Source organism: Phyllostomus discolor, chromosome 1 (assembly GCF_004126475.2).
Source record: "Phyllostomus discolor isolate MPI-MPIP mPhyDis1 chromosome 1, mPhyDis1.pri.v3, whole genome shotgun sequence".
Taxonomy (NCBI): Eukaryota; Metazoa; Chordata; class Mammalia; order Chiroptera; family Phyllostomidae; genus Phyllostomus; species Phyllostomus discolor.
Genome location: NC_040903.2, coordinates 113,728,718 through 113,756,210, shown reverse-complemented (window position 1 = coordinate 113,756,210; position 27,493 = coordinate 113,728,718). Strand labels below are relative to the sequence as shown.

Genomic DNA, 27,493 nt, shown 5'->3' with positions numbered 1-27,493 from the left:
TACATATACACAAAAGGTGAAAATGTAAGTTGAACAGCAAGATGAACTTTCATAAACTTAACATATTCATGTAACAACCAAACAGATCAAGAAGTAGAACATTCCCACCCTGGCTGGTGTGGTTCAGTGGGTTGAGTGCCAGCCTGCCAACTGAAGGGTTCTGGGTTGGATTCCCGGATGAGATTCTCAGTCAAAACACATGCCAGGATTGTGGGCCAGGTCCCCAGTTGGGGACATGCCAGAGGCAACCAATTGATGTTTCCCTCCCTTTCCCCTCTTAAAAAGAAAAGAAATAGAACATTCTCAATTTGCCAAAGTGACCTTAGTCACTACCCCCAAGTCACTATCTTCCTCAGAGTAACTCTTGGGTTGTAACAGCACTGTGTAAGTTTTTCATATGGATGTATACATGACCTTTTCCAAAAAATTTTTAAATAGTAACAACACAGTTGACCCTGATCAACACAGGTGTTTTGTTTTGTTTTTTTTGCCGGGACCCCTCTCCGCCTGGTGGCCTGACTCTGCCCCTCCTACCTGTCTGGATGAATATCTACTTAACTCCTTGGTTGTTGGACTTCCATACAGTTCAATTTTGTCAGTACTGGTTGTTTTTTTGCTTCTAAATGTTTGTTGTCCCTATTTTGGTTGTGCGAGGAGGCACAGTGTGTCCCCCCACGCCTCCATCTTTCCCGGAAGTCTCTGAACACCACAGATTTGAAGTGCATAGGTCTATTTACAGGTGGAAATTCCTGTGTACTTTTTCTCCCCCAGGGAGGCAAATGGCTGAAGGAAGAAATGGCAGGACCTGAGTAGTACAAACCACTGAGTAGACACAGGAGAGGATGAAGTCTCTCAATCCACTATTTACAGTTCTGTATTTGTTTTGCCCAGTGAACCTCACTCAGTACACCAAGGGTCAGTGATTTGTCCAAAGTCACACAGCTAATGAATTAGTATTGAACTAAAACTTTAACCCAGGCATTGTAATGACTAGTGCAGGGATCAGGTGAGGAAAATTAATAAAGGGAGAAGTTTAGCAGAGTGAACTGGGAGAGAAAACTCAGCAGTGGTTTAAGCAGCACAGCTGTGTATGGGAGCGCGTGGGTGTGAAAGGGAACAGTTCTCAGAACTCACAGGACAATGTTTGGAAGTTTCTGAGCAGAGACATGTGGGTAACAAACTAAGTTCAAGGCAGCTGTCTAAATTTACTCTGAGAGGTAAATCTTAGGATAATCAGAGTACAAAGTCTTGTCTGTAACTGTAGGCTCAAACCAAGGAATCAAGTATGGTACTGCCATCCTGCTCAATCAAACCTTAAGAGATGCAAAATGGTTTGTAATAGCAAAAGAATGGGCACAACATAATGGCCTATCAATTGGAAAGTCAGTAAATAAACTATAGTACACATACACACTGAGAATATAAACTCACATTTATTCCATCCTTAACATATGCCACGCTGTTCTAAATGATTTGCATTAATCTATTCTCACCACTATAGACTGAGATAACTGAAATTATGATCCTTACAAAAAAATGCATATAAGGTAGACCCATATGTATAGACATAGCCTTCTTGCAATTTTAAATGCCTGGCTGCAGAGCCTCTAAAGAAAGGCTAGGGTAGGATTGGGGGAGTGTAGGTGACAAAAATCACATTTTTATTAAATTAACCAGGGTAGGGGGAGGAGGAAGAGGATGAAAGCAGTCAAATACAAAGTGAAGGAAGGAGACTACCCTTTCAATGGTGAGCACACAATAGAGTATACATGTTGTATTATAAAGTTGTACTCCTGAAACTTATTTGTTATTAACCAATGTTTTCCCCAATACATTTAATATAATTAATTAACATCAACTGAAATCTGAAAGTGGAAAATAAATTATAAAGAGGGAACCGGGAGGGGGTGTTATGGGTTCTATTTTTGTTTTTTGCTTTTAAAGCACTATGTTTCAGGTCTCTGTCTAGAAAGCTTATCCTCCCCTTCTTCTTACCTTCTTCACCAGACAAATCTGACTCATCCTTAAGGTCTCAGCTCAGAAGTCACTTCCTCAGGAGGATCTTCTGTGGCTACTCCCTAAACTGAATTAGACTCCCTGTTTGCTATTCTCACAGTACCATCTTATCTTTTACCAGAGAGCTAATCACAACTTGCTGTTGTGTATTTGTTCATTAGCCTAGTGTCTGTCTGCTCTATGAAACTGTAAGCTCCAGGAAGGTAGGAACCACACCTGTCCTGTTGGCCCCTGGAACCTCAGTGGCTAGAGCCTACCATCTAGTAGGCAGGCACTTCATAAATGTGTGTTCAATAACTAAATCAATGAAAACAGTCATCTTAACTCTGAAGTCTCTGTCTTACCATTTTCTCCTGCCTAGTTTATATCTGTTCTTGTCTAAGAATAGAGATACTTCCAAAGTTGTGATTAGAATGTTATAACCTTTTCCCCAAAACAACTTTACTTCTAAAATCCAAAGCTCCTCTCAAAATACTGCTCCAAAATACCTACTGCCTATGAAAGAGACGTGTATTGTGCTATATAAGATGTGCTTTGGCTATAAAAAATCCAAAGTTCTTATTGTCATTTTTTTTGAGCAGTCATCTGATTTATAAAAAGATGTAACAAATATTAAAATGATACAAAATACCATTTTTAAAACAACATAAAAAAGTGAGTGCATTTAACCATACTTAGCTCATAACAGAGCAAATGGGTGAGTGAAACAATAATAGCTCATTCTGTAACATGTTTAATAAACCAGCAACAGAGAAAGGTAGTTGAAGGAAAGCAGAGGAACTTTGTTTTTTAAGTATTAGAACTGAGGGACTCCAAAATCATCTGCAATTCACTCAATATTGTACCTATGGTTAGAAATGTACATGTTGGGAACTCCAGGGATCTTCCCAATTCTTGGTTTAAGGTCCTGGTCAACTGTGATTGCAATGTAACACTTGTGCTGAGTTCCTCTCTGTACTAAACCGTCATCTGTATAGGTTCCTTTGTTCTGTGCATGGTAATTGTTCAAATCCCGGATCCTTGGCGATCCTTAGAGCCACTTAATACTTCTGCCCCAGTTTCTCAATTTCAGCCACTACACAGTCAGTTATACAAGGGATACACTTGGCATAGAGACAGCCCATCACTGACTGCACTAAGTCCAGTTTAGCCTTAATGGAAAAATTGATGAAGTTGATATCAACCAGGATGTGGTAAGGTGGGCCCAGTTGTGTGTTATATTGGAAGAATAAGCAGAAAGGGTATTGGAGAACATCGCTTTCCTTGAGTGCATTAGGATCTTCCTTTTCCTTCTTTTTAGGTTTTAATCTATCCTTTTCTTTCAGCCTCTGATCTCTCAGACTAAGCATTCTCTTCATGGTCACATATTTCCTTGTTTTCTTTTGCTTCCCCATGATCACGCCGCACTCTTGTTTCTTACTGCCATTTTTTCCAAAAGACAAACAGATACAGAGTAAAGAGGTCATACTGCTAACCAATGTCTTAGGGTGAATATTTTTTGTTTATGCATAAGCCACGTCTATATAATCACTAGGATGGCTGAAGGTGAGCTCTATAAAGAAGTTGAAAAATTTTATCCCATTGTACAATAGATTACATTTTGCCCCATTACTGCAGGGACTGGTCTTTACCATGCCTATTCTCTTTGTTTGTTTCTTTTAATTAAAATATGATCTGCCTCTTTCCTCACATAATTTTCTCATCTGACATTCCTACTTACCACTCTCAGATCACAGGTTAATCACTACACTATGTTAATTTTATACCTGATACTTGTGTCTAGAGTTTATACAACACTCTGAATTATAATTATTTGCTTCCTTGGTAGTCTCTCCCATTAGACCATGAGCTCTTTGAGGGCAGGGACCATGTCTTATTACTCTTTCTTCAGAACCAGCACAATATACACTACACAGTAGGAGGTGCTCAGTCGGTGTTTGCTGAAAGAACGGATCTGTCCTTTTCTAGCAAAGTCCAATTCTTACCAAAGAATACCAAACAAACAGGTTTGGTTACGGTGGATACTTAGTTGCTTGTGAAAAACATTCACTATAACAGAGAGGTACCATCTGAATTAGATTACATCACTTTCACTCACTTTGACTTGTGTGTGTTAATGGGGAAGCCAGAACAGACAGAACCTTATTTAAGCTTTCAATTTCTTCCCTTGCTAAAGTTGCCAATGAGAAGCAGAACTGACAGATTTGAATTTTATTTCCCCAGGCTGACTGCAGAGAAAACCAGAAGGGCAAAAGCAGAGAGACAAAAGGCTTGAAAGACTGCCAGCCCACTGGGAGGGAGCAACTTTGCTACAAATGCAAACAGTCAAGTTCTAGCCAGAAGTGATCTCTAGGTTTCAAAATTTGCCTCTTTGGATCCCACACTGTCCCTCAAAAAGCAGAGAATGCCTCTGGGCTAGGCCAGTGAGGTTCACCTTCCAGTTGCCCAGGCTGCCTCCGGGTACTTTTCTGCCTCTGCAAAAGAGATGAAAATTCATCTTTTCAAAAGACTCACCATCACTTGAAATGCATGTGAGAAATAAATGTACACTTGCCCCTTCCTGCATATTTGTTATCTAAGGCCATTCTTTATTCACTTTCCCTACTGCCAGCCTTCCAGCTCTCCCAGGTCCTTTCCACCTGCCTCTGCCTTTTTACTAGACGGTGGGCCCTTTGGGGAGTTGGGAGGAGGTAAGGCACAACCAAATCAAGACCCCAAACCAAATATCTCAGCACTTGGTAAAGAAACATAAAAAAATTCATTTGGTTCTCCTTTGATGTAAAAATTGGGTATAATCACAAAATTGCAAGACAGGATGGGAGTCAAATACCACCTCATCTTACCAAAGCAAGCAGTCTTCTTTCCCTGCCCTACATATCAGAAGGCATAAAACAAAAGATACATTTGCTTTATAAATATATTGTGCAGTGGTTTTTACTCATCCCCTTATTAGAAAGGAAGGCTGTAGCTAAGAAGATTGTTTCTTTCCCTCCTCCAGTGTACACAGTGCTAAGTTTTTAGGCTATACTTTTAATCACACCCACAGAACTAAATACAGTTCTTATTATTAGCAGTCTGCAGCACATCCAACCACCTGTTTAGCAGCCAGCCACACACCTCCAATCAGCCTCCTCTCTCCAGGGTTACCCCTCTGTGCAGTGGGAGAGGGAAGTGGGCTCTCCTCCAAAATGTGTTCTCATTCCCACTCATCATTTCACTTACTGAACCAACATTTATTGATAAAGTGCCAGGCAGAATGCCAGGCACTGGGGATCTAAAGATGAATTAAGATCAGATCCCAGTCATGGCTGATATGGCTCAGTGGATTAAGTGGCAGCCTGCAAACTGAAAGGTCACTTGTTTGATTCCAGGTCAGGGCACATGCCTGGGTTGTGGGCCAGGTCCCCACTGAAGGGCATGCCAGAGGCAATGGATTGATGTTTCTCTCACACATCATTGATTGTTTTTCCCTCCCTTCCCCTGAAAAGAAAAAAAAAAAAAAAAAAAAGACCAGGTCCCTGACCTGAAGGAGCTTGTAACTGAAGAGAGGAAGTGTGTAGTCAAGAATTTAACCTTGCCCAGAGAAAGGTTGGCCTTTGCCCTTGGCTTCTGGGAATTAACCTAAAAGTCCTTGGAATGATCTAATAGTAGTGTCTTTGTTTACCTGGGGGTCTTTGGCCCTACCAAAAGTCCAGCAATGTGACTAGGGGAGGGGGACTTTAAATCACATGTTACCTGCTACACCACTGCATGGGTCTACAACAACAAGGCCCTGATAAAGATGTTGGACACCAAGGCACAGGAGACAGTCCCTGGTTGGTAATACTCTATTGTCACACATAGTTACCAAGAAAGTTTAATGCTGTCCATGACTCCACTGGGAGAAGACAATTGGAAAATCTACCTTTGGAACTTTTCTGGACTCTGCCCCATGCATTTCTTCTCTTGCCTGACTTTAATCTGTTTCCTTTCACTATGATAAACTTATCGTGTATAAAAGCTTTCAGTAAGTTCTGTAAATCCATCTGGTAAATTATCAAACCTAAGAATGGTCTTGGGGGCTATCCCTAACTTGTAACTAGTGTCAAAATGATGGTGTTCTTGTGGATCATCCCTAACTTTGGTTGATAGACATGTAGTAGGATGGTGAGGGCATGAAGATGAAAATGGTTAATTCTGCCTACAGAGGTAAAGTTTCAAACAGGTATCTGTTGAATGGAGTTTTTAAAAGATGAGTAGGTACAGTTACCAGGTAAATGCAATCAGAATAAGGAGAAATAGTGTCTGTAGGGGTGGAGAGGCAGAGGGACTATGAAACAGGTGTGTACAGAGAACGTAAAGCAGCATCACTAGAAAGGAGACAGCAAAAGAGACAAGATTATTTATGAGACCAGACAGATACACTAAGGCCAGATCACGAGAAAGTTTCCTACCCAAGGTGACTAAACACTATTAACAGGGGCAAGGATCCCAGGAAGAGCATGACTAAGGGAGAAAGATAATGAGTTCAGTTTGGGTCATGCTAACTTTGAGATGATTAGGAAATGTCTGGTAATAAGTTAGATACATATACAGTGCCAACAGTAAGGTAGAGGAGGCATCAGCATATACAGGGCAGGTAAAGCCAGGTAAGAGAAATCCTGGGAAATATCCCTTAGATTTGGAACACAAGAGTCAACCAGTCCCTTGATAAGAGCACTTAAAGTGGATGGACAAGTCAGATTTCAGTGGGCTGAAACGTAAGTGAGAAGGAAATTAATGGTTGTTAATACAACTGGATTTGTTTGACATCAACTCTTCCATGCAGGCATTAGATTCCAGCACAGCTTTTCTCAGCTAACATTAAAGTAACCAAGACTTCTTATTTTGCCTGGTCTTTCCTAGGTCCATGGGTTCCAATGGCACTTCAGCTAAAATAGGTGATCGCAACCACTGTAGTAGTTCTTTGCTACCACATGCCAAGCTGGTCCTCCAGTCACAGCAAGCAATGCAAGGCCACACTGAGCAGTAGTATCAGGAAATCCGTTCTGGCTACTTTAAATAAGATGAAGTTTACTGGATGTTTACAGGTCTTGTAACAAGAATAAGAAACACTCCCAGCCCCTCAGTGGGCCAAATAAATGAATTCCTACTGATCACTCCCTTTGTTTCTCTGCTCAAGACATGAATTTTTGGTGAGGAGCATATGATCTTCCCAAGTTGAGTCATGAGCCTGATGGTTGGCTAAGGAAGGGAGTTACCCCAAATTATACTTCTACCATACCATACCATAATGCCTGGGGAAGAGGTAATTCTACAAAAAAGAAGCTGAGAGCTATTCAGAAGAGTGGCCGGAAAACTAATATCCAATCACAGTACCGTATAACACCAATATCTTTGTAACAAGTGGCATTTTTACAAAGAAGTATTACCAGGACATACATTCTGGTCAGTAATCGATAATACTAGCTCCTCAGTTAAAAACAGAAGGGGCATTCCTCTGAGAAACATCCTTCCAGCAACCATTCGACAATATCAAGTTGTGCATGGTAATAATTTTGGCCAATACATTCTTTGACTGATGTATCTGTCCCCAGAGTGTCCTATGGGGAAGTAGTCCTTCCAGACCTGGTTATTTCTGGGCAGAGCCCAGCCACGTCTCACTGATGCTAGCTAGCATGCACTGCTCCTGAAATGACACAGCTAGCTGCTGAGAATACAGACTACAGGTTCAGAAGGCAGGTGATCAAACAGAGACAAAATACCTAGGCAGCCAACGAGATCCTTCTTGACAAGAGGAACATGAGGTTCCTATTGCTAGAACTGACCCTACTGGACTTTAGGAAAGAGCTTATTGATACAGACATGCTGAAATATGCCGGCAGCAGGAACATCACTGGGTGTGGGGGAGGAGGCTTCTTCTTGGATTTTAAAAAATATTTTACTTATTTTAAAGAGAGGGGAAGGGAGGGAAAAAGAGGGAGAGAAACATCAATCAGTTGTCTCTAGCACACCTCCACCCAGGGACCTGGCCTGCAACCCAGGCATGTGCTCCAAACAGGAATCAAACCCACAACCTCTTGGTTTGCAGGACAGAACTTAGTCCACTGAGCCACACCAGGCAGGGCTTCATCTTGGATTTGACAGAGTTGGTTTGAGCAGTTGTCTAAGAGCTCAGTAGGAAGGCCAAGTCCACTGCTGTGCTGAACCTATAATTAGGCTCCTCTCAACCACAAGTCCCACCAAGATTTGTTCCCAGAATTAATCACAAAAGAACAACTACATGTCACACATATACACATATGACCCAGATCCCTCTATAAATTTTGTCCACAGGACACTACTGTTGCTGGAGTGGAATAGTGAATTATTCTGTCCAATAAGGTAAGTGCTAGGAAGGTGGAAAGCAGTGTGGGGGCAGATTCCAGCCAATGGGAAATGATACATGTTTCCTGAACATAGGGCAGACACCACCTTCCTTCCATTCCTATAGCTACCAAAGAGCTCTATTTCATAAATCTGAATGGATCTTTTCTGCTCAAAGCTCTTCATAGGCTCCTTTACATTCATGACATAAAACTCAAAACCTCTGTATAACACAATCAGGCCTATCTCTCTTTGTAGCTTCCTCTTCCACAGCCCTCCAATTCTACATAATGCTTGAGCCATGCTAAACCAACTTGAGGTCCCACAGCAAGCCCTGCCCTACCCTGCCTGCCCTGCAGGAGGGCAGCTGTGTACACTCCTGCCTCTGTGAGGACTCCTAACCACCTTGTCTCCAGAGCACATTGCTGTCCCTCCTCTGAATTTCAGCCCTGCTCTGATCTCGTCTGTGAAACCTCCCTCTGCTCCTTCCAGCACCCGAGGCTCTATGGCTTTTCTGTACTACAGCAGTCAGCTCACCATCTGCACTCATTCTATATGCTGGTGGGTTTGTTTTCTTACTGGTCCTCTCTAGCTCCATAACCCACTCTATATCACTGAGGCCTAGCACAAGGGCTTATTTGCTAGAAGGTGCTCAAACATTTGTTGAAGTAGTAAATGAACACCATTTGCATTTTATCTCTGGCAATGTCTAAACCAAAGAAAGTCACACTTGTCTTCTCAGAAGAGGGAAGATATTCAAATACTAAGAACTGCAGTTCTTGGTAAGACCTCTTAGAAAATGACATTAGCAACAGTAGCAACTGGACACTCAGCAGAATGCTTAAGTGCTAAAACCAGAGTGAAATGGGCCATGGTTTAGGGAGCCTGGGAGTTCAAGATTTAAGAGTCACAAGTTCTTGGCTTTTATTTTTATTTATTTTTTATCCTCACCAGAGAACATTTTTTTCCCATTGCTTTTAGAAAGAGAAGAAGGGGTGGGGGAAAGAGAGACAGACAGACAGACAGACAGACAGACATTGACTGGTTGCCTCCTGTATTCAACCAGACCAAAAACCAAACCCGCATCCTAGGGATGTGCCCTGATGTGGAATCAAACCAGCAACTTTTTGGTTACATAGCAATGCTCCACCCAACTGAGCCACATGGACCAGGGCAAGTTCTTGGCTGTTAGACCACAAAAGCAATCTTCAGATTGATACAGTCACCTGTACAACTGCTAATAAAAAGTCCCTTGCCCGGCTGGCATAGCTCAGTGATTGAGAGTGGGCTACGAACCAAAGCATTGCAGGTTCAATTCCCAGTCAGGGCACATGCCTGGGTTGCAGGTCACAGCCCCCAGCAACCACACATTGATGTCTCTCTCTCTCTCTCTCTCTCTCCCTCTCTCTCTCTCTCTCTCTCTCTCTCTCTCTCTCTCTCTCTCTCTCTCTCCCTCTCTCTCCCTTCCTTCCCTCTCTAAAAATAAATAAATAAAATCTTTACAAAAAAAGTCCCTTGAAAAATAAAAAGAATCACCAGTTCTTTCTTAAGAATTGCATGTATTTACATTGTGGTCCAAGATACACTTTTTACAGGAATTAAGCTGTTTCCAGTGGAGTGGCTTTGAAAAGTCCACTCTAAAATAAAGTCACCTGTTGTACCTGTCCTCCTCCTCAATCTTCTTTCTGGGACCAAGCACTGTCCCATGACTCTCAAAGGAGGCTGCCCTCTTTAGTTCTCCATGAGGGTCCCAGGCTGGTCTGGGCTGTGGGGATTGCTCTTCACCTTAGGGGTAGATAGGTGCTCTAGCTCATAGTGCCCGTTGTCAAAGGACTTGTGTGTAGATTTCTCCTTCATGCCCTCCTTTTGGCTCCTCTTGTGCTCAATAATCTGCTGGAGCTGGTGCCCAGCATATTCCGGTTTGGTGGTCAGCGGGCTAGCTGGCACAGCCATACCAAGAATATCTGACACCATGTACGGGCGCAGCCAACCCACCAGAGGAGTGCTTCCAGGACTATAGTGGGTCTGCTTGTGGTAGAAGAGAAGTCCATCTACCTACAAGAAAGGAGACCAGGGATCAAAATGACTTCTGGGGCCACATGTTTCCAAGAAAGCCTATATACACAGGACAGCTCTTGTGGTCCAAATCCTGTTCCTGGCTCATTGCCAAAGGAAAGAGTTCTTGTTTCTCACACATACAATTTCTCTAAATGAAGAAATGGCCTAGAATACTAAATTTTAGAAAATAAAAACATAAATAGTACTTTCCTATTGATAGGGTGTTTTCCTACCACTGTTTCACCCTCTTACTCACCGCGAGCGTACTTTCAAGATGGGGCTGGTTCAAAGTTCTGGGGGATTCTCTAAAAACACACAGTGAGTATGAAGCAGAAATTCAACTGACCCCAGGTCTTCTCTCTCCAAATCCATGTACCACCCAGAGGTCTCATAATGGGGTATATGTTCCACACAGGGAACAAAGCAGGAGAACTGGATAGACCCCTATGAGATGCTGGACTGCTGCACACAGGGGAAACTGGCTATCAAGAAGCCATGCTTCCCAAGCCATTGTTGGGGGCCTAAATCTCCCCCTAAATTGTTTGTGAGCTATGTTCTGGGAAACTCAGTTTTTCTCAACAGGAAGACCTTCTATAGTCCAAATTTTCTTTTCCAGGAATCATCGACTCCACTCTAAAAGCATTTCTTGTCCTTATAGCCCTTATGCTATAAATAAAGTGACACGTTCTTACCATCTTATTAATTGACTCCCAGAAATGAAGGCAATGTAGCCTTTGCTATTTTCTCATGCAGGAAGATGTGATTCTTTCTGCAAAATTATATCCAGTTCAAGCAAAAACTTGTGGATGACTAGAAAGAATTGTTTTTAAGAGAATAAAGTTTTTATTCATTCTCCAAGAAAGGAGAGGGGCATGCTGTGGAAAGATACACCAGCCAGAATTGCAAAGGGTATGATGGGCAAAGGAAAGTTTGCTTGTTGAGCCTGGAGAGAATAATCGCAGCTTCTAAGGTTGACAAAAGACTGCCCAAGACTGAGGAGCTTCTGGAGATGTGAGACTTTTAACACTAAGACTGGGAAAGTCTGGGGCACAAACTGGGACAAGTTGGTCACCTGCTCCATGTCACCGCTCTCCAAGCACTGATATGCCTAGGGCCCATTTGCTCTCCCTAGGAAGGAAGGATTGAGAGTTCAAACCCTTGTGGTCAAAGAAGCCCCTCTAGACTTTACAACCTGCATGGCAGTTAAACAAAGGGCGTGGTTCTCAGGCTTACAGCAGGCAGAGACAAAGAACGACCTAGGAATGGAAGCCTTGCCCCAATCCAGGCCTCAGTTTCTGCATCTGTAAAATGAGGGAGTGAGATGAGTTGTCTGTTCAGGGCCCTTCCAGGTGTGGCATCCTGACCTATGTAGCAGTGAGTGCATCCCTTCTCAACAATTAGTTTTTAGCCCTTTTCTGATGCTTGGACACAGCAAAGTCAGAAGGTATCTTAAGACGCTGAGTAACCACGTTTCCCTGTGTCATGAAATCACATCAGAACAATAAAGACAATGGTTTTGTTACCTCGAAGGGGAAATCCATAGATAGCACCTCACACAGGCTCTCAGGGGTACAAGGAAAATTCTTTAGCCCCACAAATTTAAACTAAAATACAAATTAGAACAAATTAGTAAATATTACAAATATTGTCCCAGCAACTGAAAAGCTGTATCAAAGAAGAAAAGTTTTCAATCTCTTTCTTCCAAACCACCTCCCCTCCATTTACCCACTAAATTTCTAGGTCACTGGTTCTCAACCTTGCTAAATACAGGAGAATCATTTGGGGAACTCTTAAAAATTACTGATGCCCAGGCCCTAACTTGAGATTCTGACTGAAGTGGTCTGGGAAAGGCCCAGGTATTCTTTTTGTTTTTAAGTTCTCCAGTTAATTTTAACACGCAGTCAGGATGAAGAACCACAGTCCTGTGTTAGGGTTAGGGATTGTATGTTATTCTCTCAGGCCTCTGACAGTTGCTTTTAATAAAGGACTACTGAAACTTCTTTCACAGCAGCCAGGAGTTTTATACCGAAGCAGTATAATTAAGCGATAAGGACAACAAATTCTAAAGTCAGATTGCCTGGGTTTGACTCCCAGCTCTGCCAACCATTTAATCTCTATATGCCTCCAGTTTCCCATCTGTAAAATGGGATAATAAAGGTATTTACTTAGGATAATTAAGTACCTGCTTAACAGGGTTGTTGTGTGGATACAGTGAGATAATAATACATGTAGAGCACTCAGAACAGCTCCCATGTTCTTCTTCCTCAATACACTTGTTTCCAGGACCTTATTGATACATCAGTGGAAGTGCTATACTGACCCCATTTATTGTCCTCTAACTGTTATCCAATTGCCTTTAAAAATGCTGTAAGCAATCCAGGCAAATACCAATCTACAGGGCTTACCTAATAAAATGCCCTCAAAACAGCTGTGACATATTTAATCATTGATCAGATAGCAAACACACTCGGACTATCATCCTGTACTGCGGGACCCTGGGGAAGGCAGTCCCTCGCCAAGCCTGTATTCTCATGTGTAAAATGAGGGAACTGACTAGATGAGGTCACTCTCAGCTCAGATATCAAAATGTGGTTCATGGACCAGCAGTTTCGGCATCACTGGGGAACTTGTTAGAAATGTAAGTCTAATGGGAAACTCTGGTATTCAGACAGAGAAGTCTTTTTTACCAGGCCTCTTGGTGCTGCTGATACATGCTACAGTAGTGAACCAAAGTACCAGAATTCTAAATACGTTATTAATAAAAGCAGTTATTAGCATTTTACATCAACCACTATTCACTGAGAGCCTACCATAAGTAGGATGTGCTAGGAGGAGGTGCGTTTTTTTATCATTTGATTCTTAGAGTAACACTGTAAGGTAGGAGTTTTTAACCTTATTATACAAATGAAGAAACTAAGGTCAAGTGATGTTTTTAACTTACCCTAGTCATCTTTAAAGCCAAAACCAGAATCCAGATCAGGATGACTGTTAAGCCTATAAACTTCCTATTATGCCTACTGTCTCAAAAATAGATAATTTCATTCATAATGATTATATTTAGATAATAGACCAACCCAAACCAATCCCATAAAGAAATTGGCAACCCTAACCCCAGGCCTTACAGGATTGAGCTTGGTATTCTCTCCCAGTCCTTCTTCTTCTGGTAACTTTGAATGCATCCAGTAGAATCGGAAATCAGTCTGCCACAGAGAAGGAAAAGAGAAAGATAAAATACTGCTCATCTCAAACTACAATAGAACACCCGATTCTAAATAGTGGTCTGATTTATTAAGACCCAAGCCCTTCTATCATTACCCTCATTTCCCTCACACTGCCATAAGGTCAAGAAGATACTTACAAAATCTTTGAAGAGTTTTTCTTTTTCTTGTGATTTGCCAGCATGCAAAAAGAACCTTTATTACTTTTATAATAGCCTCCTATGTTCTTATATTTTCTTGACAGATGCCTTGGGAGCAGATGCTTTCTGGGCTGGAGATTTTAGACCCTTTTGAACTTTGGGAGGTGCTGCCTTCTGGCTGCAGCAGTCACCTTTTTTTGCTGGAACCTTTGCAGCAGCTACACCTTTAGCAGCACATGCTTTTTTGGGAGAAGCTTTCAGCAGAGGTACCTTCTGAAGCTTCCTAACTTCAAGCTCGATTATTCAGTTCTTCTTTTTCTTTGCCTTCATGCTCTGTAATGATCAAAGTCAGTCATCTGGGCTTTGTTTTCTCTGGCTTCAGTTTTCTTGGTCCATGGCATGGCTGCCCATTTTGTACTGATATCTGCTTTCTGCCAGGCTTGTTGGAAATACTTCTGGCAGGCACTTTGTGGGAACTCAAGAATAAAGTCAGTGAACTGCATGCATTTGAAAAGCAAAGCTTGTCTCCTTAAGTGCAAGGTCCATCAACCAAAGCCCAGTTCTGATCAAACACCTATAACCGCAACCAGCTTCCTGGCATGAAGCCCAAAGGAAACATAGGCCACCCAACCAACCTCCAGGAAGCACCTGAACGCCATGTTGGCAGGGTTCTATGAAAAGGAAGAAGGCCTGAATATTCTTTTTCTTTTTTGAATATTCTTTTCTTAAAATCTAGTAGGATTATTAATAGCAGTCAACCCAATATTTATTATGGAAAATCTACTATGTGTCCAGCATCAAGTTAAGAACTTTATACACATAATCTCATTAATCCTCAACCACCCTGTGAGAGTGGTGTTATCATCATCTCCATTTTACAGGTGAGAAGTCGGAGGCTCAGAGACATTACGTCACTTGTCCAGGTACACACAGAAATACTTAAGGGACCAGGACTCTCCAACTCCAAATCATATTAGGTCGTCTTTTGTTTTATTTTAATCCCGAGGATTAGAAACTACTATATAGTTGCAATTTCTCATAAACTACTTTATTCTCTGAATCACTGATATGTACCTCTCCGTACTTATCTATGTCATTTTTTCCCCTTACGTTATTTAAATTTTGGAAATTATAAAAGATATAGTTTTTCTTTTTCTTAAAGATTTTAATTATTTAATTTTAGAGACAGAGGAGGGGAGAGAGGGTGAGAAATATCAATGTGCAAGAGATACATCAATCGGTTGCCTCTAGTACACCCCCAACCAGGTACCTGGTGTGCAACCCAGGCATGTGCCATGACTGGGAATTGAACCTTTTAGTTCACAGGCTGGCACTCAGTCCACTGAGCTGCACCAGCCAGGGCCAGTCTTTTCTCTATGCTATAAAAACATTGGTGGGCCCTGGCCGGTGTGTCTTTGTTGGTTGGAGCATTGTCTCATAGACCAAAAATTTGTGGGTTCGATTACTGGTCAGGGAATATACCCAGCTTGTAGGTTTGATCACTGGTCGGGGAGCATATGAGAAGGCAACCAATTAATGTCTCTCTCTCCCTCTCTCTCTAAAAGCAATGAAAAAATGTTTTTTGGGGAAAACAAACAAACAAACAGGTGGTTCCAGGTACCAAATTCATATGTTATAAATGCATATGAGGAAACTTCCTTCAACACGATGAAAGGAAAATATGTTCTGGACCAAATTTACAACTTCTGAGTTTTAGGCTTGGCTCTGCACTTGAGCAAGGTAATTAAATCTGTGGCTCTCAACTTCCATGTCTATATGATTAGGAATAGCAGTACTTTATAGAGATGTTATAAGGAATTCAATGAGATAATCCTTAAAAGTGTTTAGCGATTCAATTCCTGGCAGTTATTGTTAGAAGGAGGTACATGTTAGAGTTCTGAAGTACGGCCACTGAACACAATGAAGAAACCTAGCTTTGAGGAATATGAAAAGAAACAGCCCATGGTAATAACCATGATTCCCACACTTGGGCCTGCATCACCTGCAGGTTTGTTAAAACATAAGCCACACCCATAGTTTCTGATTCAGCAGGTCTGAGAATTTGCATTTCTTTTCTTTTTTTCAATTACAGCTGAAATTCCACATTATTTTATATTAGCTTCTGGCATTCAACAGTGTTTAGACATTTATGTAATTTATGAAGTGATCCCCCTGAAAGTCCATTACCTTACCTAGCACCATACATAATTATTACAAGATTACTGACCATATTCCCTATGTACTTGACATCCCTATGGCTATTTTGTAACTGACAATTTGTACTTAATTGTTTCACATTTTAAACCAGCCCCCCAAATCCCTCGAACCTGACAACAATCAGTTTGTTTTTTGTATTTGAGTCTATTTCTGTTGTGTTTGATCATTCTTTTGTTCTTTAGATTCTATATGTAAGTAAAATCATATATTATTTGTATTTCCATCTGACTTATTTCATTTAGCATATTACCTTCTAAGTTCATCCCCGGTTGTTACAAATGGTAAGATTTCCTTTTTATTGCCAAATAACATGTGCCACCTCTCCTTCATCCAATCAATTGATGGGCACTTGGTTTGCTTCCATATCCTGGCTATTGTAAATAACACTGCAATGAACATCTATCTTTTTGAACTAGTGTTTTGAATTTCTTCAGATAAGTACTGAGGTAGAATTGCTGGGTAATAAAGTAATTCTATTTTTAATTTTTCGAAGAAACTCCACATACTGTTTTCCACAGTGGCTGCACCAATTTGCAATACAACATTGCTTGAGAGTTCCCTTTTCTCCACATCCTTACCAACACTTGTTTGTTGATTTACTGATGATAGCCATTCTGACAGGCCTGAGATGATATCCCATTGTGATTTTAATTTGCATTTCTCTGATTAGAGACATTGTGTATCTTTTCATATGTCTATTTACCATCTGTATGTCCTCTTTGAAGAAATGTCAATTTAGATCCTCTGCCAATTTTTTAATTGGATTGTTTGATTTTTGGTGCTGAGTTACATGAATTCGTTATAAATTTTGGATATTAACCCCTTATTGGTTGTATCATTGGCAAATATGTTCTCCCGTTCAACGGTTTTTCTGTTTTGATGTTGGTTTCCTTTTTAGTTTGGTTTACTTTTTAGTTTGATACAGTTCCATTTCTTTATTTTCAATTTTGTTTGCCTTGTCCAAAGAGACACATCAGAAAAAAATATTACTTACAGCAATGTCAGAGAGTAAATTTACTGCCTATGTTTTCTTTTAGGACTTCTATGGTATTTGGTCTAACATTTAAGTATCTAATTCATTTTGAGTTTATTCTTGTATACAGTTTAAGAAAAGTGGTCTACTTCTTTTTTTACATGTATCTGTCCAGTTTTCCCAACACCTTAAAAAGTGATCACCCTGATATATCTAGTACCCATCTGACACCATAGTTATTAAAAGATTATTGACTATATTCCCTATACTGTACTCCATATCCACATGACTATTCTGTAACTGTCAACTGGTACTTCTTAATCCCCCAAATATGGAACATGTCATGAATTTGCATGTCATCCTTGCCCAGAAGCCATGCTAATCTCTGTATCGTTTCATTTTTAGTACATCTACTGCTGAAGGAAGCAAGTTTTACTTCTTCCTTTGAAATTTAGATGTTTTTATTTCATTTGCTCATCTCATTGCTGTGGCTAGGACTTCCAGTATTGTGTTGAATAAAAGTAATGAAAATGGACTTCCTTGCCCTGTTCCTCACCTTAAGTACTTTTAACTTTTCTCCATTGGGTATGATGTTAGCTGTGGGTTTGTCATACCTATATGGCCTTCATTGTATTCAGTTATGTTCCTTTGATTCACAATTTGCTGAGAGTTTTTATACTAAAATAGTGCTGAATTTTGTCAAATGCTATTTCTGCATCTACAGATATGATCATAAGATTTTTATCTTTTATTTTATGTGGTGGAGCACATTAATTGATCTGCATATATAGAAGCAACCTTGCATTCCAGGAATAAATCCCTCTTCGTCCCTCTTGGTCCTTAAAAAATATTTTTAATATATTACTGAACTCAGTGTGCCAATATTTTGCTGAGGATTTTTGCATCTATGCTCATTACAGATATTGGTCTATAATTATCTTTTCTGTAATGTCTTTGTAAGGCTTTGGAATCAGGGTGGTGCTGGCCTCATAAAATGAACTTGGAATATTCCCTCCTCCTGAATTTTTTGGAATAGTTTGAGTAGGATAGGTCTTAATTCTTCTTTAAATGTATGTAAAATTTACCTGTGAGACATCCAGTCTAGGGGTTTTCATTTCTTGGGAGGTTTTTGATTACTGAATCAATTTTGGTTGGTAGTAATCAGTCAATTGAGATATTGTTTTTCTTGATACATTCTTGGAAGATTGTACGTTACTAGAAATGTATCTATTTCTTCCAAATTGTCCAACTTTGGGAATACAATGGTAGTATTTTCTTTTTCGTTTGTTTATTTTAATATATTTTATTGATTATGCTATTACAGTTGTCCCATTACCCCCCCTTCATTCCTTTCCACCCTGTACACCCTCTCCCACCCACGTTCCCCCCTTTAGTTCATGTCCATGTGTCATAAGTTCTTTGGCTTCTACATTTCCCACACTATTCTTGCCCTTCCCTTGTCTATTTTCTACCTACCATCTATGTTACTTATTCTCTGTACGTTTCCCCCCGCTCTTCCTCCCACTCCCCTGTTGCTAACCCTCCATGTGATCTCCATCTCTGTGGTTCTGTTCCTGTTCTAGTTGTTTGCTTAGTTTTTGTTTTTGTTTTAGGTGTGGTTGTTAATGATTGTGAGTTTGCTGTCATTTTACTGTTCATATATTTTGATCACCTTCTTTTTCTTAGATAAGTCCCTTTAACATTTCATAAAATAAGGGCTTGGTGATGATGAACTCCTTTAACTTGACCTTATCTGAGAAGCACCTTATCTGCCCTTCCATTCTAAATGAAAGCTTCGCTGGATAGAGCAATCTTGGATGTAGGTCCTTGCCTTTCATGACTTGGAATACTTCTTTCCAGTCCCTTCCTGACTGTAAGATCTCTTTTGAGAAATCAGCTGATGGTCTGATGGGAACTCCTTTGTAGGTAACTGTCTCCTTATCTCTTGCTGCTTCTAGGATTTTCTCCTTTATTTTAATCTTGGGTAATGTACTTATGATGTGCCTTGGTGTGTTTCTTCTTGGGTCCAACTTCTTTGGGGCTCTCTGAGCTTCCTGGATTTCCTGGAAGTCTATTTCCTTTGCCAGAATGGGGAATTTCTCCTTTATCATTTGTTCAAATAACTTTTCCACTTGTTGCTCTTCCTCTTCTCCTTCTGGTACCCCTATAATTTGGATGTTGGAATGTTTAAAGATGTCCTGGAAGTTCCTAAGCCTCTCCTCATTTTTTTGAATTCTTGTCTTTTCATTCTTTTCTGATTGTATGTTTTTTTTCTTCCTTCTGGTCCACTCTATTGATGTGAGACCCAGCTTTCATTCCATCACTATTGGTTCCCTGTGCATTTTTCTTTATTTCACTTATCATAGCCTTCATTTTTTTCAGCTAATTTGTAACCAAATTCAACCACTTCTGTGAGCATCCTGATCACCAGTGCTTTGAAGTGTGCATTTGATAGGTTGGCTATCTCTCGGTCGCTTAAAAGTACCGATTGTAAGGCTTTCAACTCTGTTTAAGCCATCTTCTCCCCACCTTCTTTGGTCTGCTCGTGCCTGTTATGTATGAGGGGCGGAGCCTTAGATGTTCACCACTGTGAGTCAACCCAGTTCCTGGGTTGTGATGCTGTATTGGGGGTGGGGTCAGAGAGGGAATAATGGAGCTTGCTCCACTCTCTGATGGACCTCAGTCCCTTCCACCGCTTCCCCCAAGCAAACCAGGCCCCTCTGGTGCCAATACCTGTGTGGGTGGGCTTATGCACCCTGTGGGACTTTCTAACGATCTCTCCTGTGAGGCTGGGAGTCTCTCCCTGTGCCTCAACCCCCACAGGAGTTTTCAATCAAGGTACCAAGGCTCTATTTCCCAGCACTGGGACCCTGGGTTGTGCGCAGTGTCTTGCTTCACAATTGCCGCCTGAGTCTGCCGGTTGCCACCCCTCGGCCAGAGTCTGCCAGCTGCTGCTTGTGCGCTCAGGGTCCACCCACTGTGGTCTTGCATGCCCCGGATGCCTTATGTGCCCGCTCCCAATGCTCCCTGCTCTCTGCAACTTGCGCCTGGCTGCCCGACTCCAACCCTCCTACTGGTCTGGATGAATGTGTCTCTTTTAACTCCTTGGTTGTCCGACTTCCATACAGTTCAATTTTCTGTCAGTTCTGGTTGTTATTCTGTTTCTAAATTGTTGTTGTCCCTATCTTGGTTGTGTGAGGAGGCACAGTGTGTCTACCTATGCCTCCATCTTGGTCAGATGTAATATTTTCTTATAATCCTTTGCATTTCTGGGCAAAAAGTCCGTTGTCACTTCTTTTTCATTTCTGATTTTACTTATTTGGGTCCTCTCTGTTTCTTGGTGAGTCCCATAAAAAGTTCATCAAACCTGTTTATATTTTCAAAGAGCCATTTCCTGGTTTCATTGATCTTTTATATTGTTTTTTTCAGCCTTTATGTCAAGTTTTTCCACTCTGACCTTTATTATGTCCTTCCTTCTACTTACTCAGGGCCTTGTTTGCTGTTCTTTTTCTAGTTCTTCTTTTTTTTTTTTTTTTAGATTTTATTTACTTTTAGAGAAGGGAAGGTCTCCTTCTCAGGAGAGGGAGAGAAACATCAATGTGTGGTAGCCTCTTGCATGACCACAACTGGGGATCTGGCCAGCAACCTAGGCATGTACCCTAGAGAGGGAACTGAACCAGTGACTCTTCGATTCGCAGGTTGGCACTCAATCCACTGAGCCATACCAGGCAGGGCTCTAGTTCTTTAGGTGTAGTGTTAGATTGTTTATTCTTCTTGCTTCTGGAGGTAGGCCTATAATGCTATGAACTTCCCTCTCAGGGCAGTTTTCTTTTTTTTTTTTTAATTTATTTTATTGATTATGCTATTACAGTTGCCCCATTTTTTCTCCCCTTTATTCCCCTCCACCTTATACTCCACTCCCACCGTCATTCCCCCAACTTAGTTCATATCCATGGGTCATATACATAAGTTCCTTGGCTTCCCCATTTCCCATACTATTCTTAACCTCCCCCGCCCTCTATTTTCTACCTACCATTTATACTTCTTATTCTCTGTACTTTTTCTCCCATTCTCCCCTCCTCCCTGCTGATAAACCTCCAGGTGATCTCCATTTCTGTGATTCTGTCCCTGTTCTACTTATTTGCTTAGCTCATGTTTGTGTTTGCTCGTTTTTGGTTCGGTTGTTGGTAGTTCTGAGTTTGTTGTAATTTTACTATCCATATTTTTGAACTTTTTCTTATAAAAGTGCCATTAACATTTCACATAATAAAGGCTTGGTGATGATGAACTCCTTTAACTTGACCTTATCTGGGAAGAACTTTATCTGCCTTTCCATTCTAAATGATAGTTTTACTGGACAGAGCAATCTTGGATGTAGGTCCTTGCCTTTTGTGACTTCAAATACTTCTTTCCAGCCCCTTCTTGGCTACAAGGTTTCTTTTGTGAAATCAGCTGAGAGTCCTATGTGAACTCCTTTGTAGGAAACTGTCTCCTTTTCTCTTCCTGCTTTTAAATTCTTTACTTATCTTTCATCTGGGGTAATGTAATTATGATGTGACTTGGTGTGTGCTTCCTTGGGTCCAAGTTCTTTGGGACTCTGATCTTCCTGGACTTCCTAGAAGCCTATTTCCTTTGCCAGATTAGGTAAGTTCTCCTTCATTATTTTTTCAAATAAGTTTCCAATTTCTTGCTCTTTCTTTTCTCCCTCTGGCACCCCTGTGATTCTGATGTTGGAATGTTTAGAGTTGACCCAGAGGTTCCTAAGCCTCTCCTCATTTTTTTGAATTCTTGTTTCTTTTTTTAATATATTTTATTGATTATGTTACTACAGGTGTCCCATTTTCCCCCCTTCACTCCCCTCCACCCTGTACACCCTCTCCCACCCATATCCCCCTCTTTAGTCATGTCCATGTGTCATACTTATAAGTTCTTTAGCTTCTACATTTCCCATACTATTCTTACTCTCCCCCTATCTATTTTCTTTCTTTCTTTTTTAAAGATTATCACTGTTTTTTTTTTAAAGATTTTATTTATTTATTTTTGGAGAGGGAAGGGAGGGAGACAGAGAGAGAGACATCAATGTGCGGTTGCTGGGGGTTATGGCCTGCAACCCAGGAATGTACCCTGGCTGGGAATCTAACCTGCGACACTTTGGTTTGCAAGCCCATGCTCAATCCACTGAGCTAAGCCAGCCAGGGCTCCCCCTATCTATTTTCAACCTACATTCTATGCTACTTATTCTCTGTACCTTTCCCCCCCCTCTCCTCCTCCCACCCCTCTGTTGCTAACCCTCCATGTGATCTCCATTTCTATGGTTCTGTTCCTGTTCTAGTTGTCTGCTTAGTTTCTTTTAGTTTTGCTTAGGTGTGGTTGTTAGTAATTGTGAGTTTGCTGTTGTTTCACTATACATGTTTTTTCTTTATCTTCTTTTCTTAGATAAGTCCCTTTAACAATTCATAAAATAAGGGCTTGGTGATGATGAACTCCTTTAGCTTGACCTTATCTGAGAAGCACTTTATCTGCCCTTCCATTATACATGAAAGCTTTGCTGGATAGAGTAATCTGGGATATAGGTCCTTGTCTTTCATGACTTGGAATACTTCTTTCCAGCCCCTTCTTGCCTGTAAGGTCTCTTTGGAGAAATCAGCTGAAAGTCTGATGGGAACTCCTTTGTAGGTTACTGTCCCCTTATCTCTTGCTGCTTCTAGGATTCTCTCCTTCATTTTTACCTTGGCTAATGTAATTATGATGTGCTTTGGTGTGTTTCTTCTTGGGTCCAACTTCTTTGGGGCTCTCTGAGCTTCCTGGATTTCCTGGAAGTCTATTTCCTTTGCCAGAACGGGGAATTTCTCCTTTATTATTTGTTCAAATATGTGCTCAATCTGTTGCTTTTCCTCTTCCCCTTCTGGTACCCCTATAATTCGGATGTTGGAACGTTTAAAGATGTCCTGGAGGTTCCTAAGCTTCTCCTCATTTTTTTGAATTCTTATTTCTTCATTCTTTCGTACTTGGTTGTTCTTCTCTTCCTTCTGGTCCACTCTATTGTTTTGAGTCCCAGTTTCCTTCCCTTCACTATTGGTTCTCCCTGCATCTTCCTTCATCTCTTTTATGGTAACCTGCTGCATTTTCTCATGTAATTTGCGACCAAAATCAACCAATTCCGTGAGCTTCCTGATCACCAGTGTTTTGAAGTGTGCATCTGATAGATTGGCTATCTCTTGGTCACTCAAAAGGATGAGTCCTGGGGGATTGAGCTGTTCTTCTGTTGAAGACATCTCTCTCTCTCTCTCTTTCAGTCTGGTCGCTCTTATTACAGTGAGGGGCAGAGCCTTAGGTGTTCACCAGGGCTGGACACCCCAGTCGCTAGATTGTGACGTTGTATGTGGGGGCGGGGGTGGGGGGGAAACAATGGTGATAGCTCCACTCTCCTGGGGCTTCAGTAACCCCCTTGGGATCCTGGGTTGCACACTCTGCCCTGGTCCACAGTGTCACCTCACTGGGTCCACCAGCCACCGCTTGCATACTCAGGGTCCACCGCTGCACTGCAATCTTGCGCGTCCCGGAAGGCTTACACGCTCGGTTGCCTTATGCACCCAGTTCTCCCCAATCTCCACGCGCCGTGACCGCTCCTCCTCTCCGCTCCTCCTACCGGTCTGGATGAACGGGTCTACTTCAACTTCTTGGCTGTCCTACTTCCGTTCAGATAAATTCTCTGTCAGCTCTGGGTATTATTCTGCCTCTAAATTGTTGCTGTTCTAATCTTGGTTGTGCATGGAGGTACGGTGCATTCAGGGCTTCCTATGCCTCCATCTTGCCGGAAGTCCTGAATTCTTGTTTCTTCATTCTTTTCCAGTTGAATGTTTATTTCTTCCTTCTGGTCCAAACTGTTAATTTGGGTCCTGGTTTCCTTCCCTTCACTTTTGGTTCCCTGTATATTTTTCTTTATTTCATTTTGCATAGCTTCCACTTTTTCCTCTGTTTTTGCAACCATACTCAACCATTTTTGTGAACATTCTGATTATTAGTGTTTTGAACTCTGCATCTGATAGGTTGGCTATCTCTTCATCGCTTAGTTCTATTTTTGAAGCTTTGATCTGTTCTTTCATTTGGGCCATATTGTTTCATCTCATCGCACCTGTTACATACGTTATAAGGGGAGGAGCCTTAGGTATTCGCCAGGGTGGGGCAACCCAGGTCACTGCACTATGGTGCTGTACATGGGGGAGGGGTCCAAGAGTGAACATGCCGCTTGCTCAGCGCTTGGTGGGCTTTCAATGACTTCCTCCACTACCACAAGCAAATTGGGCCCTTCTGGTGCTGAATACCAACCGGGTGGGTGGTTTTTTGTACATTCTAGGACCCTGTGGGTCTCTCCAATGAACTCTTCTGTGAGGCTGGGAGTTTGTCCTGCCTCCTCAGCTCCCACAGGTTTTTTCAGTCAGAGACTTTATTTCCCTGCACTGGAACCCTGGCTTCCCGGGTCTGTCTGGCTCCCTAGTTGTTCCTCCCAGCTTATCTGCACACAAATGTGGGACCATCCGCTCCACCCGCTGCTGCCTTGCTGTAAGTCCTCTCCACAGTGGCTGCCCATCTCTGCCCCTCTTACTGGTCTGGATGAATGTTTCTTTTTTAACTCTTTGGTTGTTGGACTTCCACACAGTTCAATTTTTCTGGCTGTTCTGGTTATTTTTTGTTTTTAATCTGTTATCCTTTTGATTGTGAAGCAGGAAAGTGTATCTACTTATGCCTCCATCTTGGCTCTTGGGTCTGTTTTCAATGTGTCCCATGGATTTGGGGTTATTGTTTGTTCACTTTCATTTTTTTCCAAGAAACCCTTAGTCTCATTGTTAATGCATTTATTATTTTTTTGAAAAGATTTTATTTATTTTTAGAAAGAGGGTGAAGGGAGAAGGGAAAGAAAGGGAGAGAAACAATGTGTGCGAGACAGATCAATCAGTTGTTTCTCACAAGCCCCCAACCAGGGACCTATCCTGCATCCCAGGCATGTGCCCTGACCAGGAATCAAACCAGTGACCTTTTGGTTCACACGCTGGGAATCAATCCACTGAGCTACACCAGCTAGGGCAGCATTCATTATTTAATAATGTTATTTAGCCTCCATGTGTTTGAATGTTTTCCACTTTTTAAAAATAATTGTATTTCAGTCCTGGCTGCTGTAGCTTGGTGGATTGAGTGCCAGCCTGCGAACCAAAAGGTCGCCAGTTTGATACTCAGGGCACTTGCCTGGGTTGCAGGCTAGGTTCCCCAGTAGGGGGCACCAAAGAGGCAATCACACATTGCTGTTTCTCTCCCTCCCTTTCTCTTCCCTTCCCTGCTCTCTAAAAATAGATAAATAAAAATCTTTAAAATTGTATTTGATTTCTGGTTTCATACCATAATGGCTGGAAAAGATGCTTGCTATGATTTCAGTCTTCTTAAATTTTTTGAGAACTGTTTTGTGGCCTAACGTGGTCTATCCTGGAAAATGTTCCATAAGCACTTGAAAAGGATGTATTTACTGCTGCTTTGGGGTAAAGTACTCAAAAATATCAATTACATCACTTTGATCTAATGTGTTATTTAAGGCCACAATTTTCTGGTTGATTTTCTGTCTGTAAGATCTATCCAGTGGTAATGATGGAGTGTTAAAATCCCATACTGTGACTGTAATTCTGTCAATCTCTCCCTTTATGTCCATCAATATTTGCTTTACATACTTAGGTGCTCCTATGTTGGGTGCATGAATGTTTACAAGGGTTATTTCTTCTTGTTGGATTGATCCCTTTATTATGAAATTTCCTTCATTTTCTATTATAGCCTTTTCCCCATCACCATTTATCCCCTCATACACTCTTCTACCTCCACCCTCCTCCCTGTCCCTGCAATCACCTCATTGTTGTTAGACTTTGTTTTAAAGTCTATTTTGTCTGATATAAGTATTCCTACCCCAGCTTTTTTTCACATTTCATTTGCATGAAGTATCTTTTTCTATCTTTTTATTTCAGTTTGTGTGTCTTTTGATTTGAAATGGGTCTCTTGTAGATAGCATATGTATGGGTCTTATTTTATTATCCATTCAGGTACCCTTTTGATTTGAAACTTAAATCTATTTGCCATATTTTTCCATGTATAATATGTCAAAATTTTTGAGGGAAAAATAAGGATGTGCATTATAATGGGAATAATGATTACATACTATTGGTATAAAAATGGGTATAATAATCCCATGTATAATGTGCACAAAAACATGGATGTGCATTATACACAGCAAAATACGGTACATTCAAAGTGATTATCAATAGGTACATAGTTATTGCCATTTTACTATTCATATTTGTTCTTTTAAGATTTTACCATTTTAGAGAGGGGGGAAGGTGGGGAGAAAGAAATGAAAAGAAACATAAAATCAATTGCCTTGCTCATGCACCCAACTAGCAACCCAGGCATATGCCCTGATTGGAAATCAAACCTGCGACCTTTCAGTTCACAGGTCAGCACTCAATACACTGAACCACATCAGCCTGGGTTATTCATATTGTTCTTTTTGTTTTCCTTCTTCTCCTTAAAAAGTTCCTTTAACATTTCTTTTAATACTGGTTTGGTGGTGCTCCTTCAGCTTTTTCTTTCTGGAAACTCTTTATCTCTCCTCAATTTCAAATGATGGCTTTGCTGGGTAGAGTAGTCTTGATTGTAGGTCCTTACTTTTCATCACTTTGAATATTTCATGACAATCTCTTTGGGCCTGCAAAGTTTCTGTTAAGAAATCAGCTCGCAGTCTTATGGGAGCTCCCTTTTACATAACTGCTTTTCTCTTTCTGATTTTAAGATTCTTTCTTTCTTTCTTTCTTCTTTTTTAGAGAGAGGAGTAAGGAGGGAGAAATACAGGGAGGGAAACATTACTGTGCAAGAGATATCAATCAGTTACCTCTCACATGCCCCCAACTAGGATCTGGCCCCCAACCCAGGCATGTGCCCTGACTGGGAATCAAACAGGTGGCCTTTCAGTTCACAGGCCAGCACTCAATCCACTGAGCCACACCAGGCAGGGCTACTTTTTTTTTTTTTTTTTTTAATAAATAGTAGCCATCCTAATTGGGTGTTTTCTGTTACTAGTCTCCCAAATTGCTGATTCTATCCTCTGTTTTATCTAACCTGCTACTGATTTCTTCTAGAGTATTCTTGATGTCAGTTATTATATTCATTTCTCACTGGTTCTTTTTATGATTTCTATGTCTTTTTTCATGCTTATTATCTCTTTGTTGATGTTCTCACCATGTTACTTGGTCATCCTTATAACCAGTGTTTTGAACCCTGTATCTGGTAGATTGCTTTCCTCCACTTCATTTAGTTGTTTCTCACTTTTCTCCTCTTCTTCCATTTGGGACATGCTTCTTTGTCTCTTCATTCTGGCTGCCGCTGTGTTTGTTTCTATGTATTAGGTCTGCCATGTCTCCCATTATTGGCAGTCTGGCCTTATCTAGTAGATGTCCTAGAGGCCCGGTCATGTAGTTTCCCTGGTCACGTGA

The 27,493-nt window shown here is 41.1% G+C and overlaps 1 protein-coding gene, 1 non-coding gene and 2 pseudogenes across 7 annotated transcripts in view; all 4 read right to left on the bottom strand.

Annotated features, from left to right (window-relative positions):
* Window positions 1–1,928: 1,928 nt before the first annotated feature.
* On the bottom strand, window positions 1,929–5,408 carry LOC118501022 (annotated as a pseudogene).
* A 4,492-nt stretch (window positions 5,409–9,900) lies between these two features.
* Window positions 9,901–27,493, bottom strand: part of SNUPN (snurportin 1) — a 39,319-nt gene continuing 21,726 nt past the window's right edge. For 5 of the 6 annotated variants that reach the window (XM_036027602.1, XM_036027601.1, XM_036027604.1 and 2 more), the window contains 3 exons: window positions 13,542–13,619; window positions 11,943–12,023; window positions 9,901–10,416 (listed from right to left, as the gene is read on the bottom strand). In XM_036027602.1, the coding sequence (XP_035883495.1) occupies window positions 10,093–10,416; window positions 11,943–12,023; window positions 13,542–13,619 (483 nt within the window). In that variant the 3' untranslated portion in view covers window positions 9,901–10,092. The remainder of the gene's footprint in view (window positions 10,417–11,942; window positions 12,024–13,541; window positions 13,620–27,493) is intronic. The other variant, XM_036027607.1, reaches the window with a different exon arrangement.
* LOC114491456 lies at window positions 13,823–14,908 on the bottom strand (annotated as a pseudogene).
* LOC114493603 lies at window positions 17,293–17,396 on the bottom strand. The gene has a single exon (XR_003684235.1). It is a non-coding gene; the product is annotated as a U6 spliceosomal RNA (small nuclear RNA).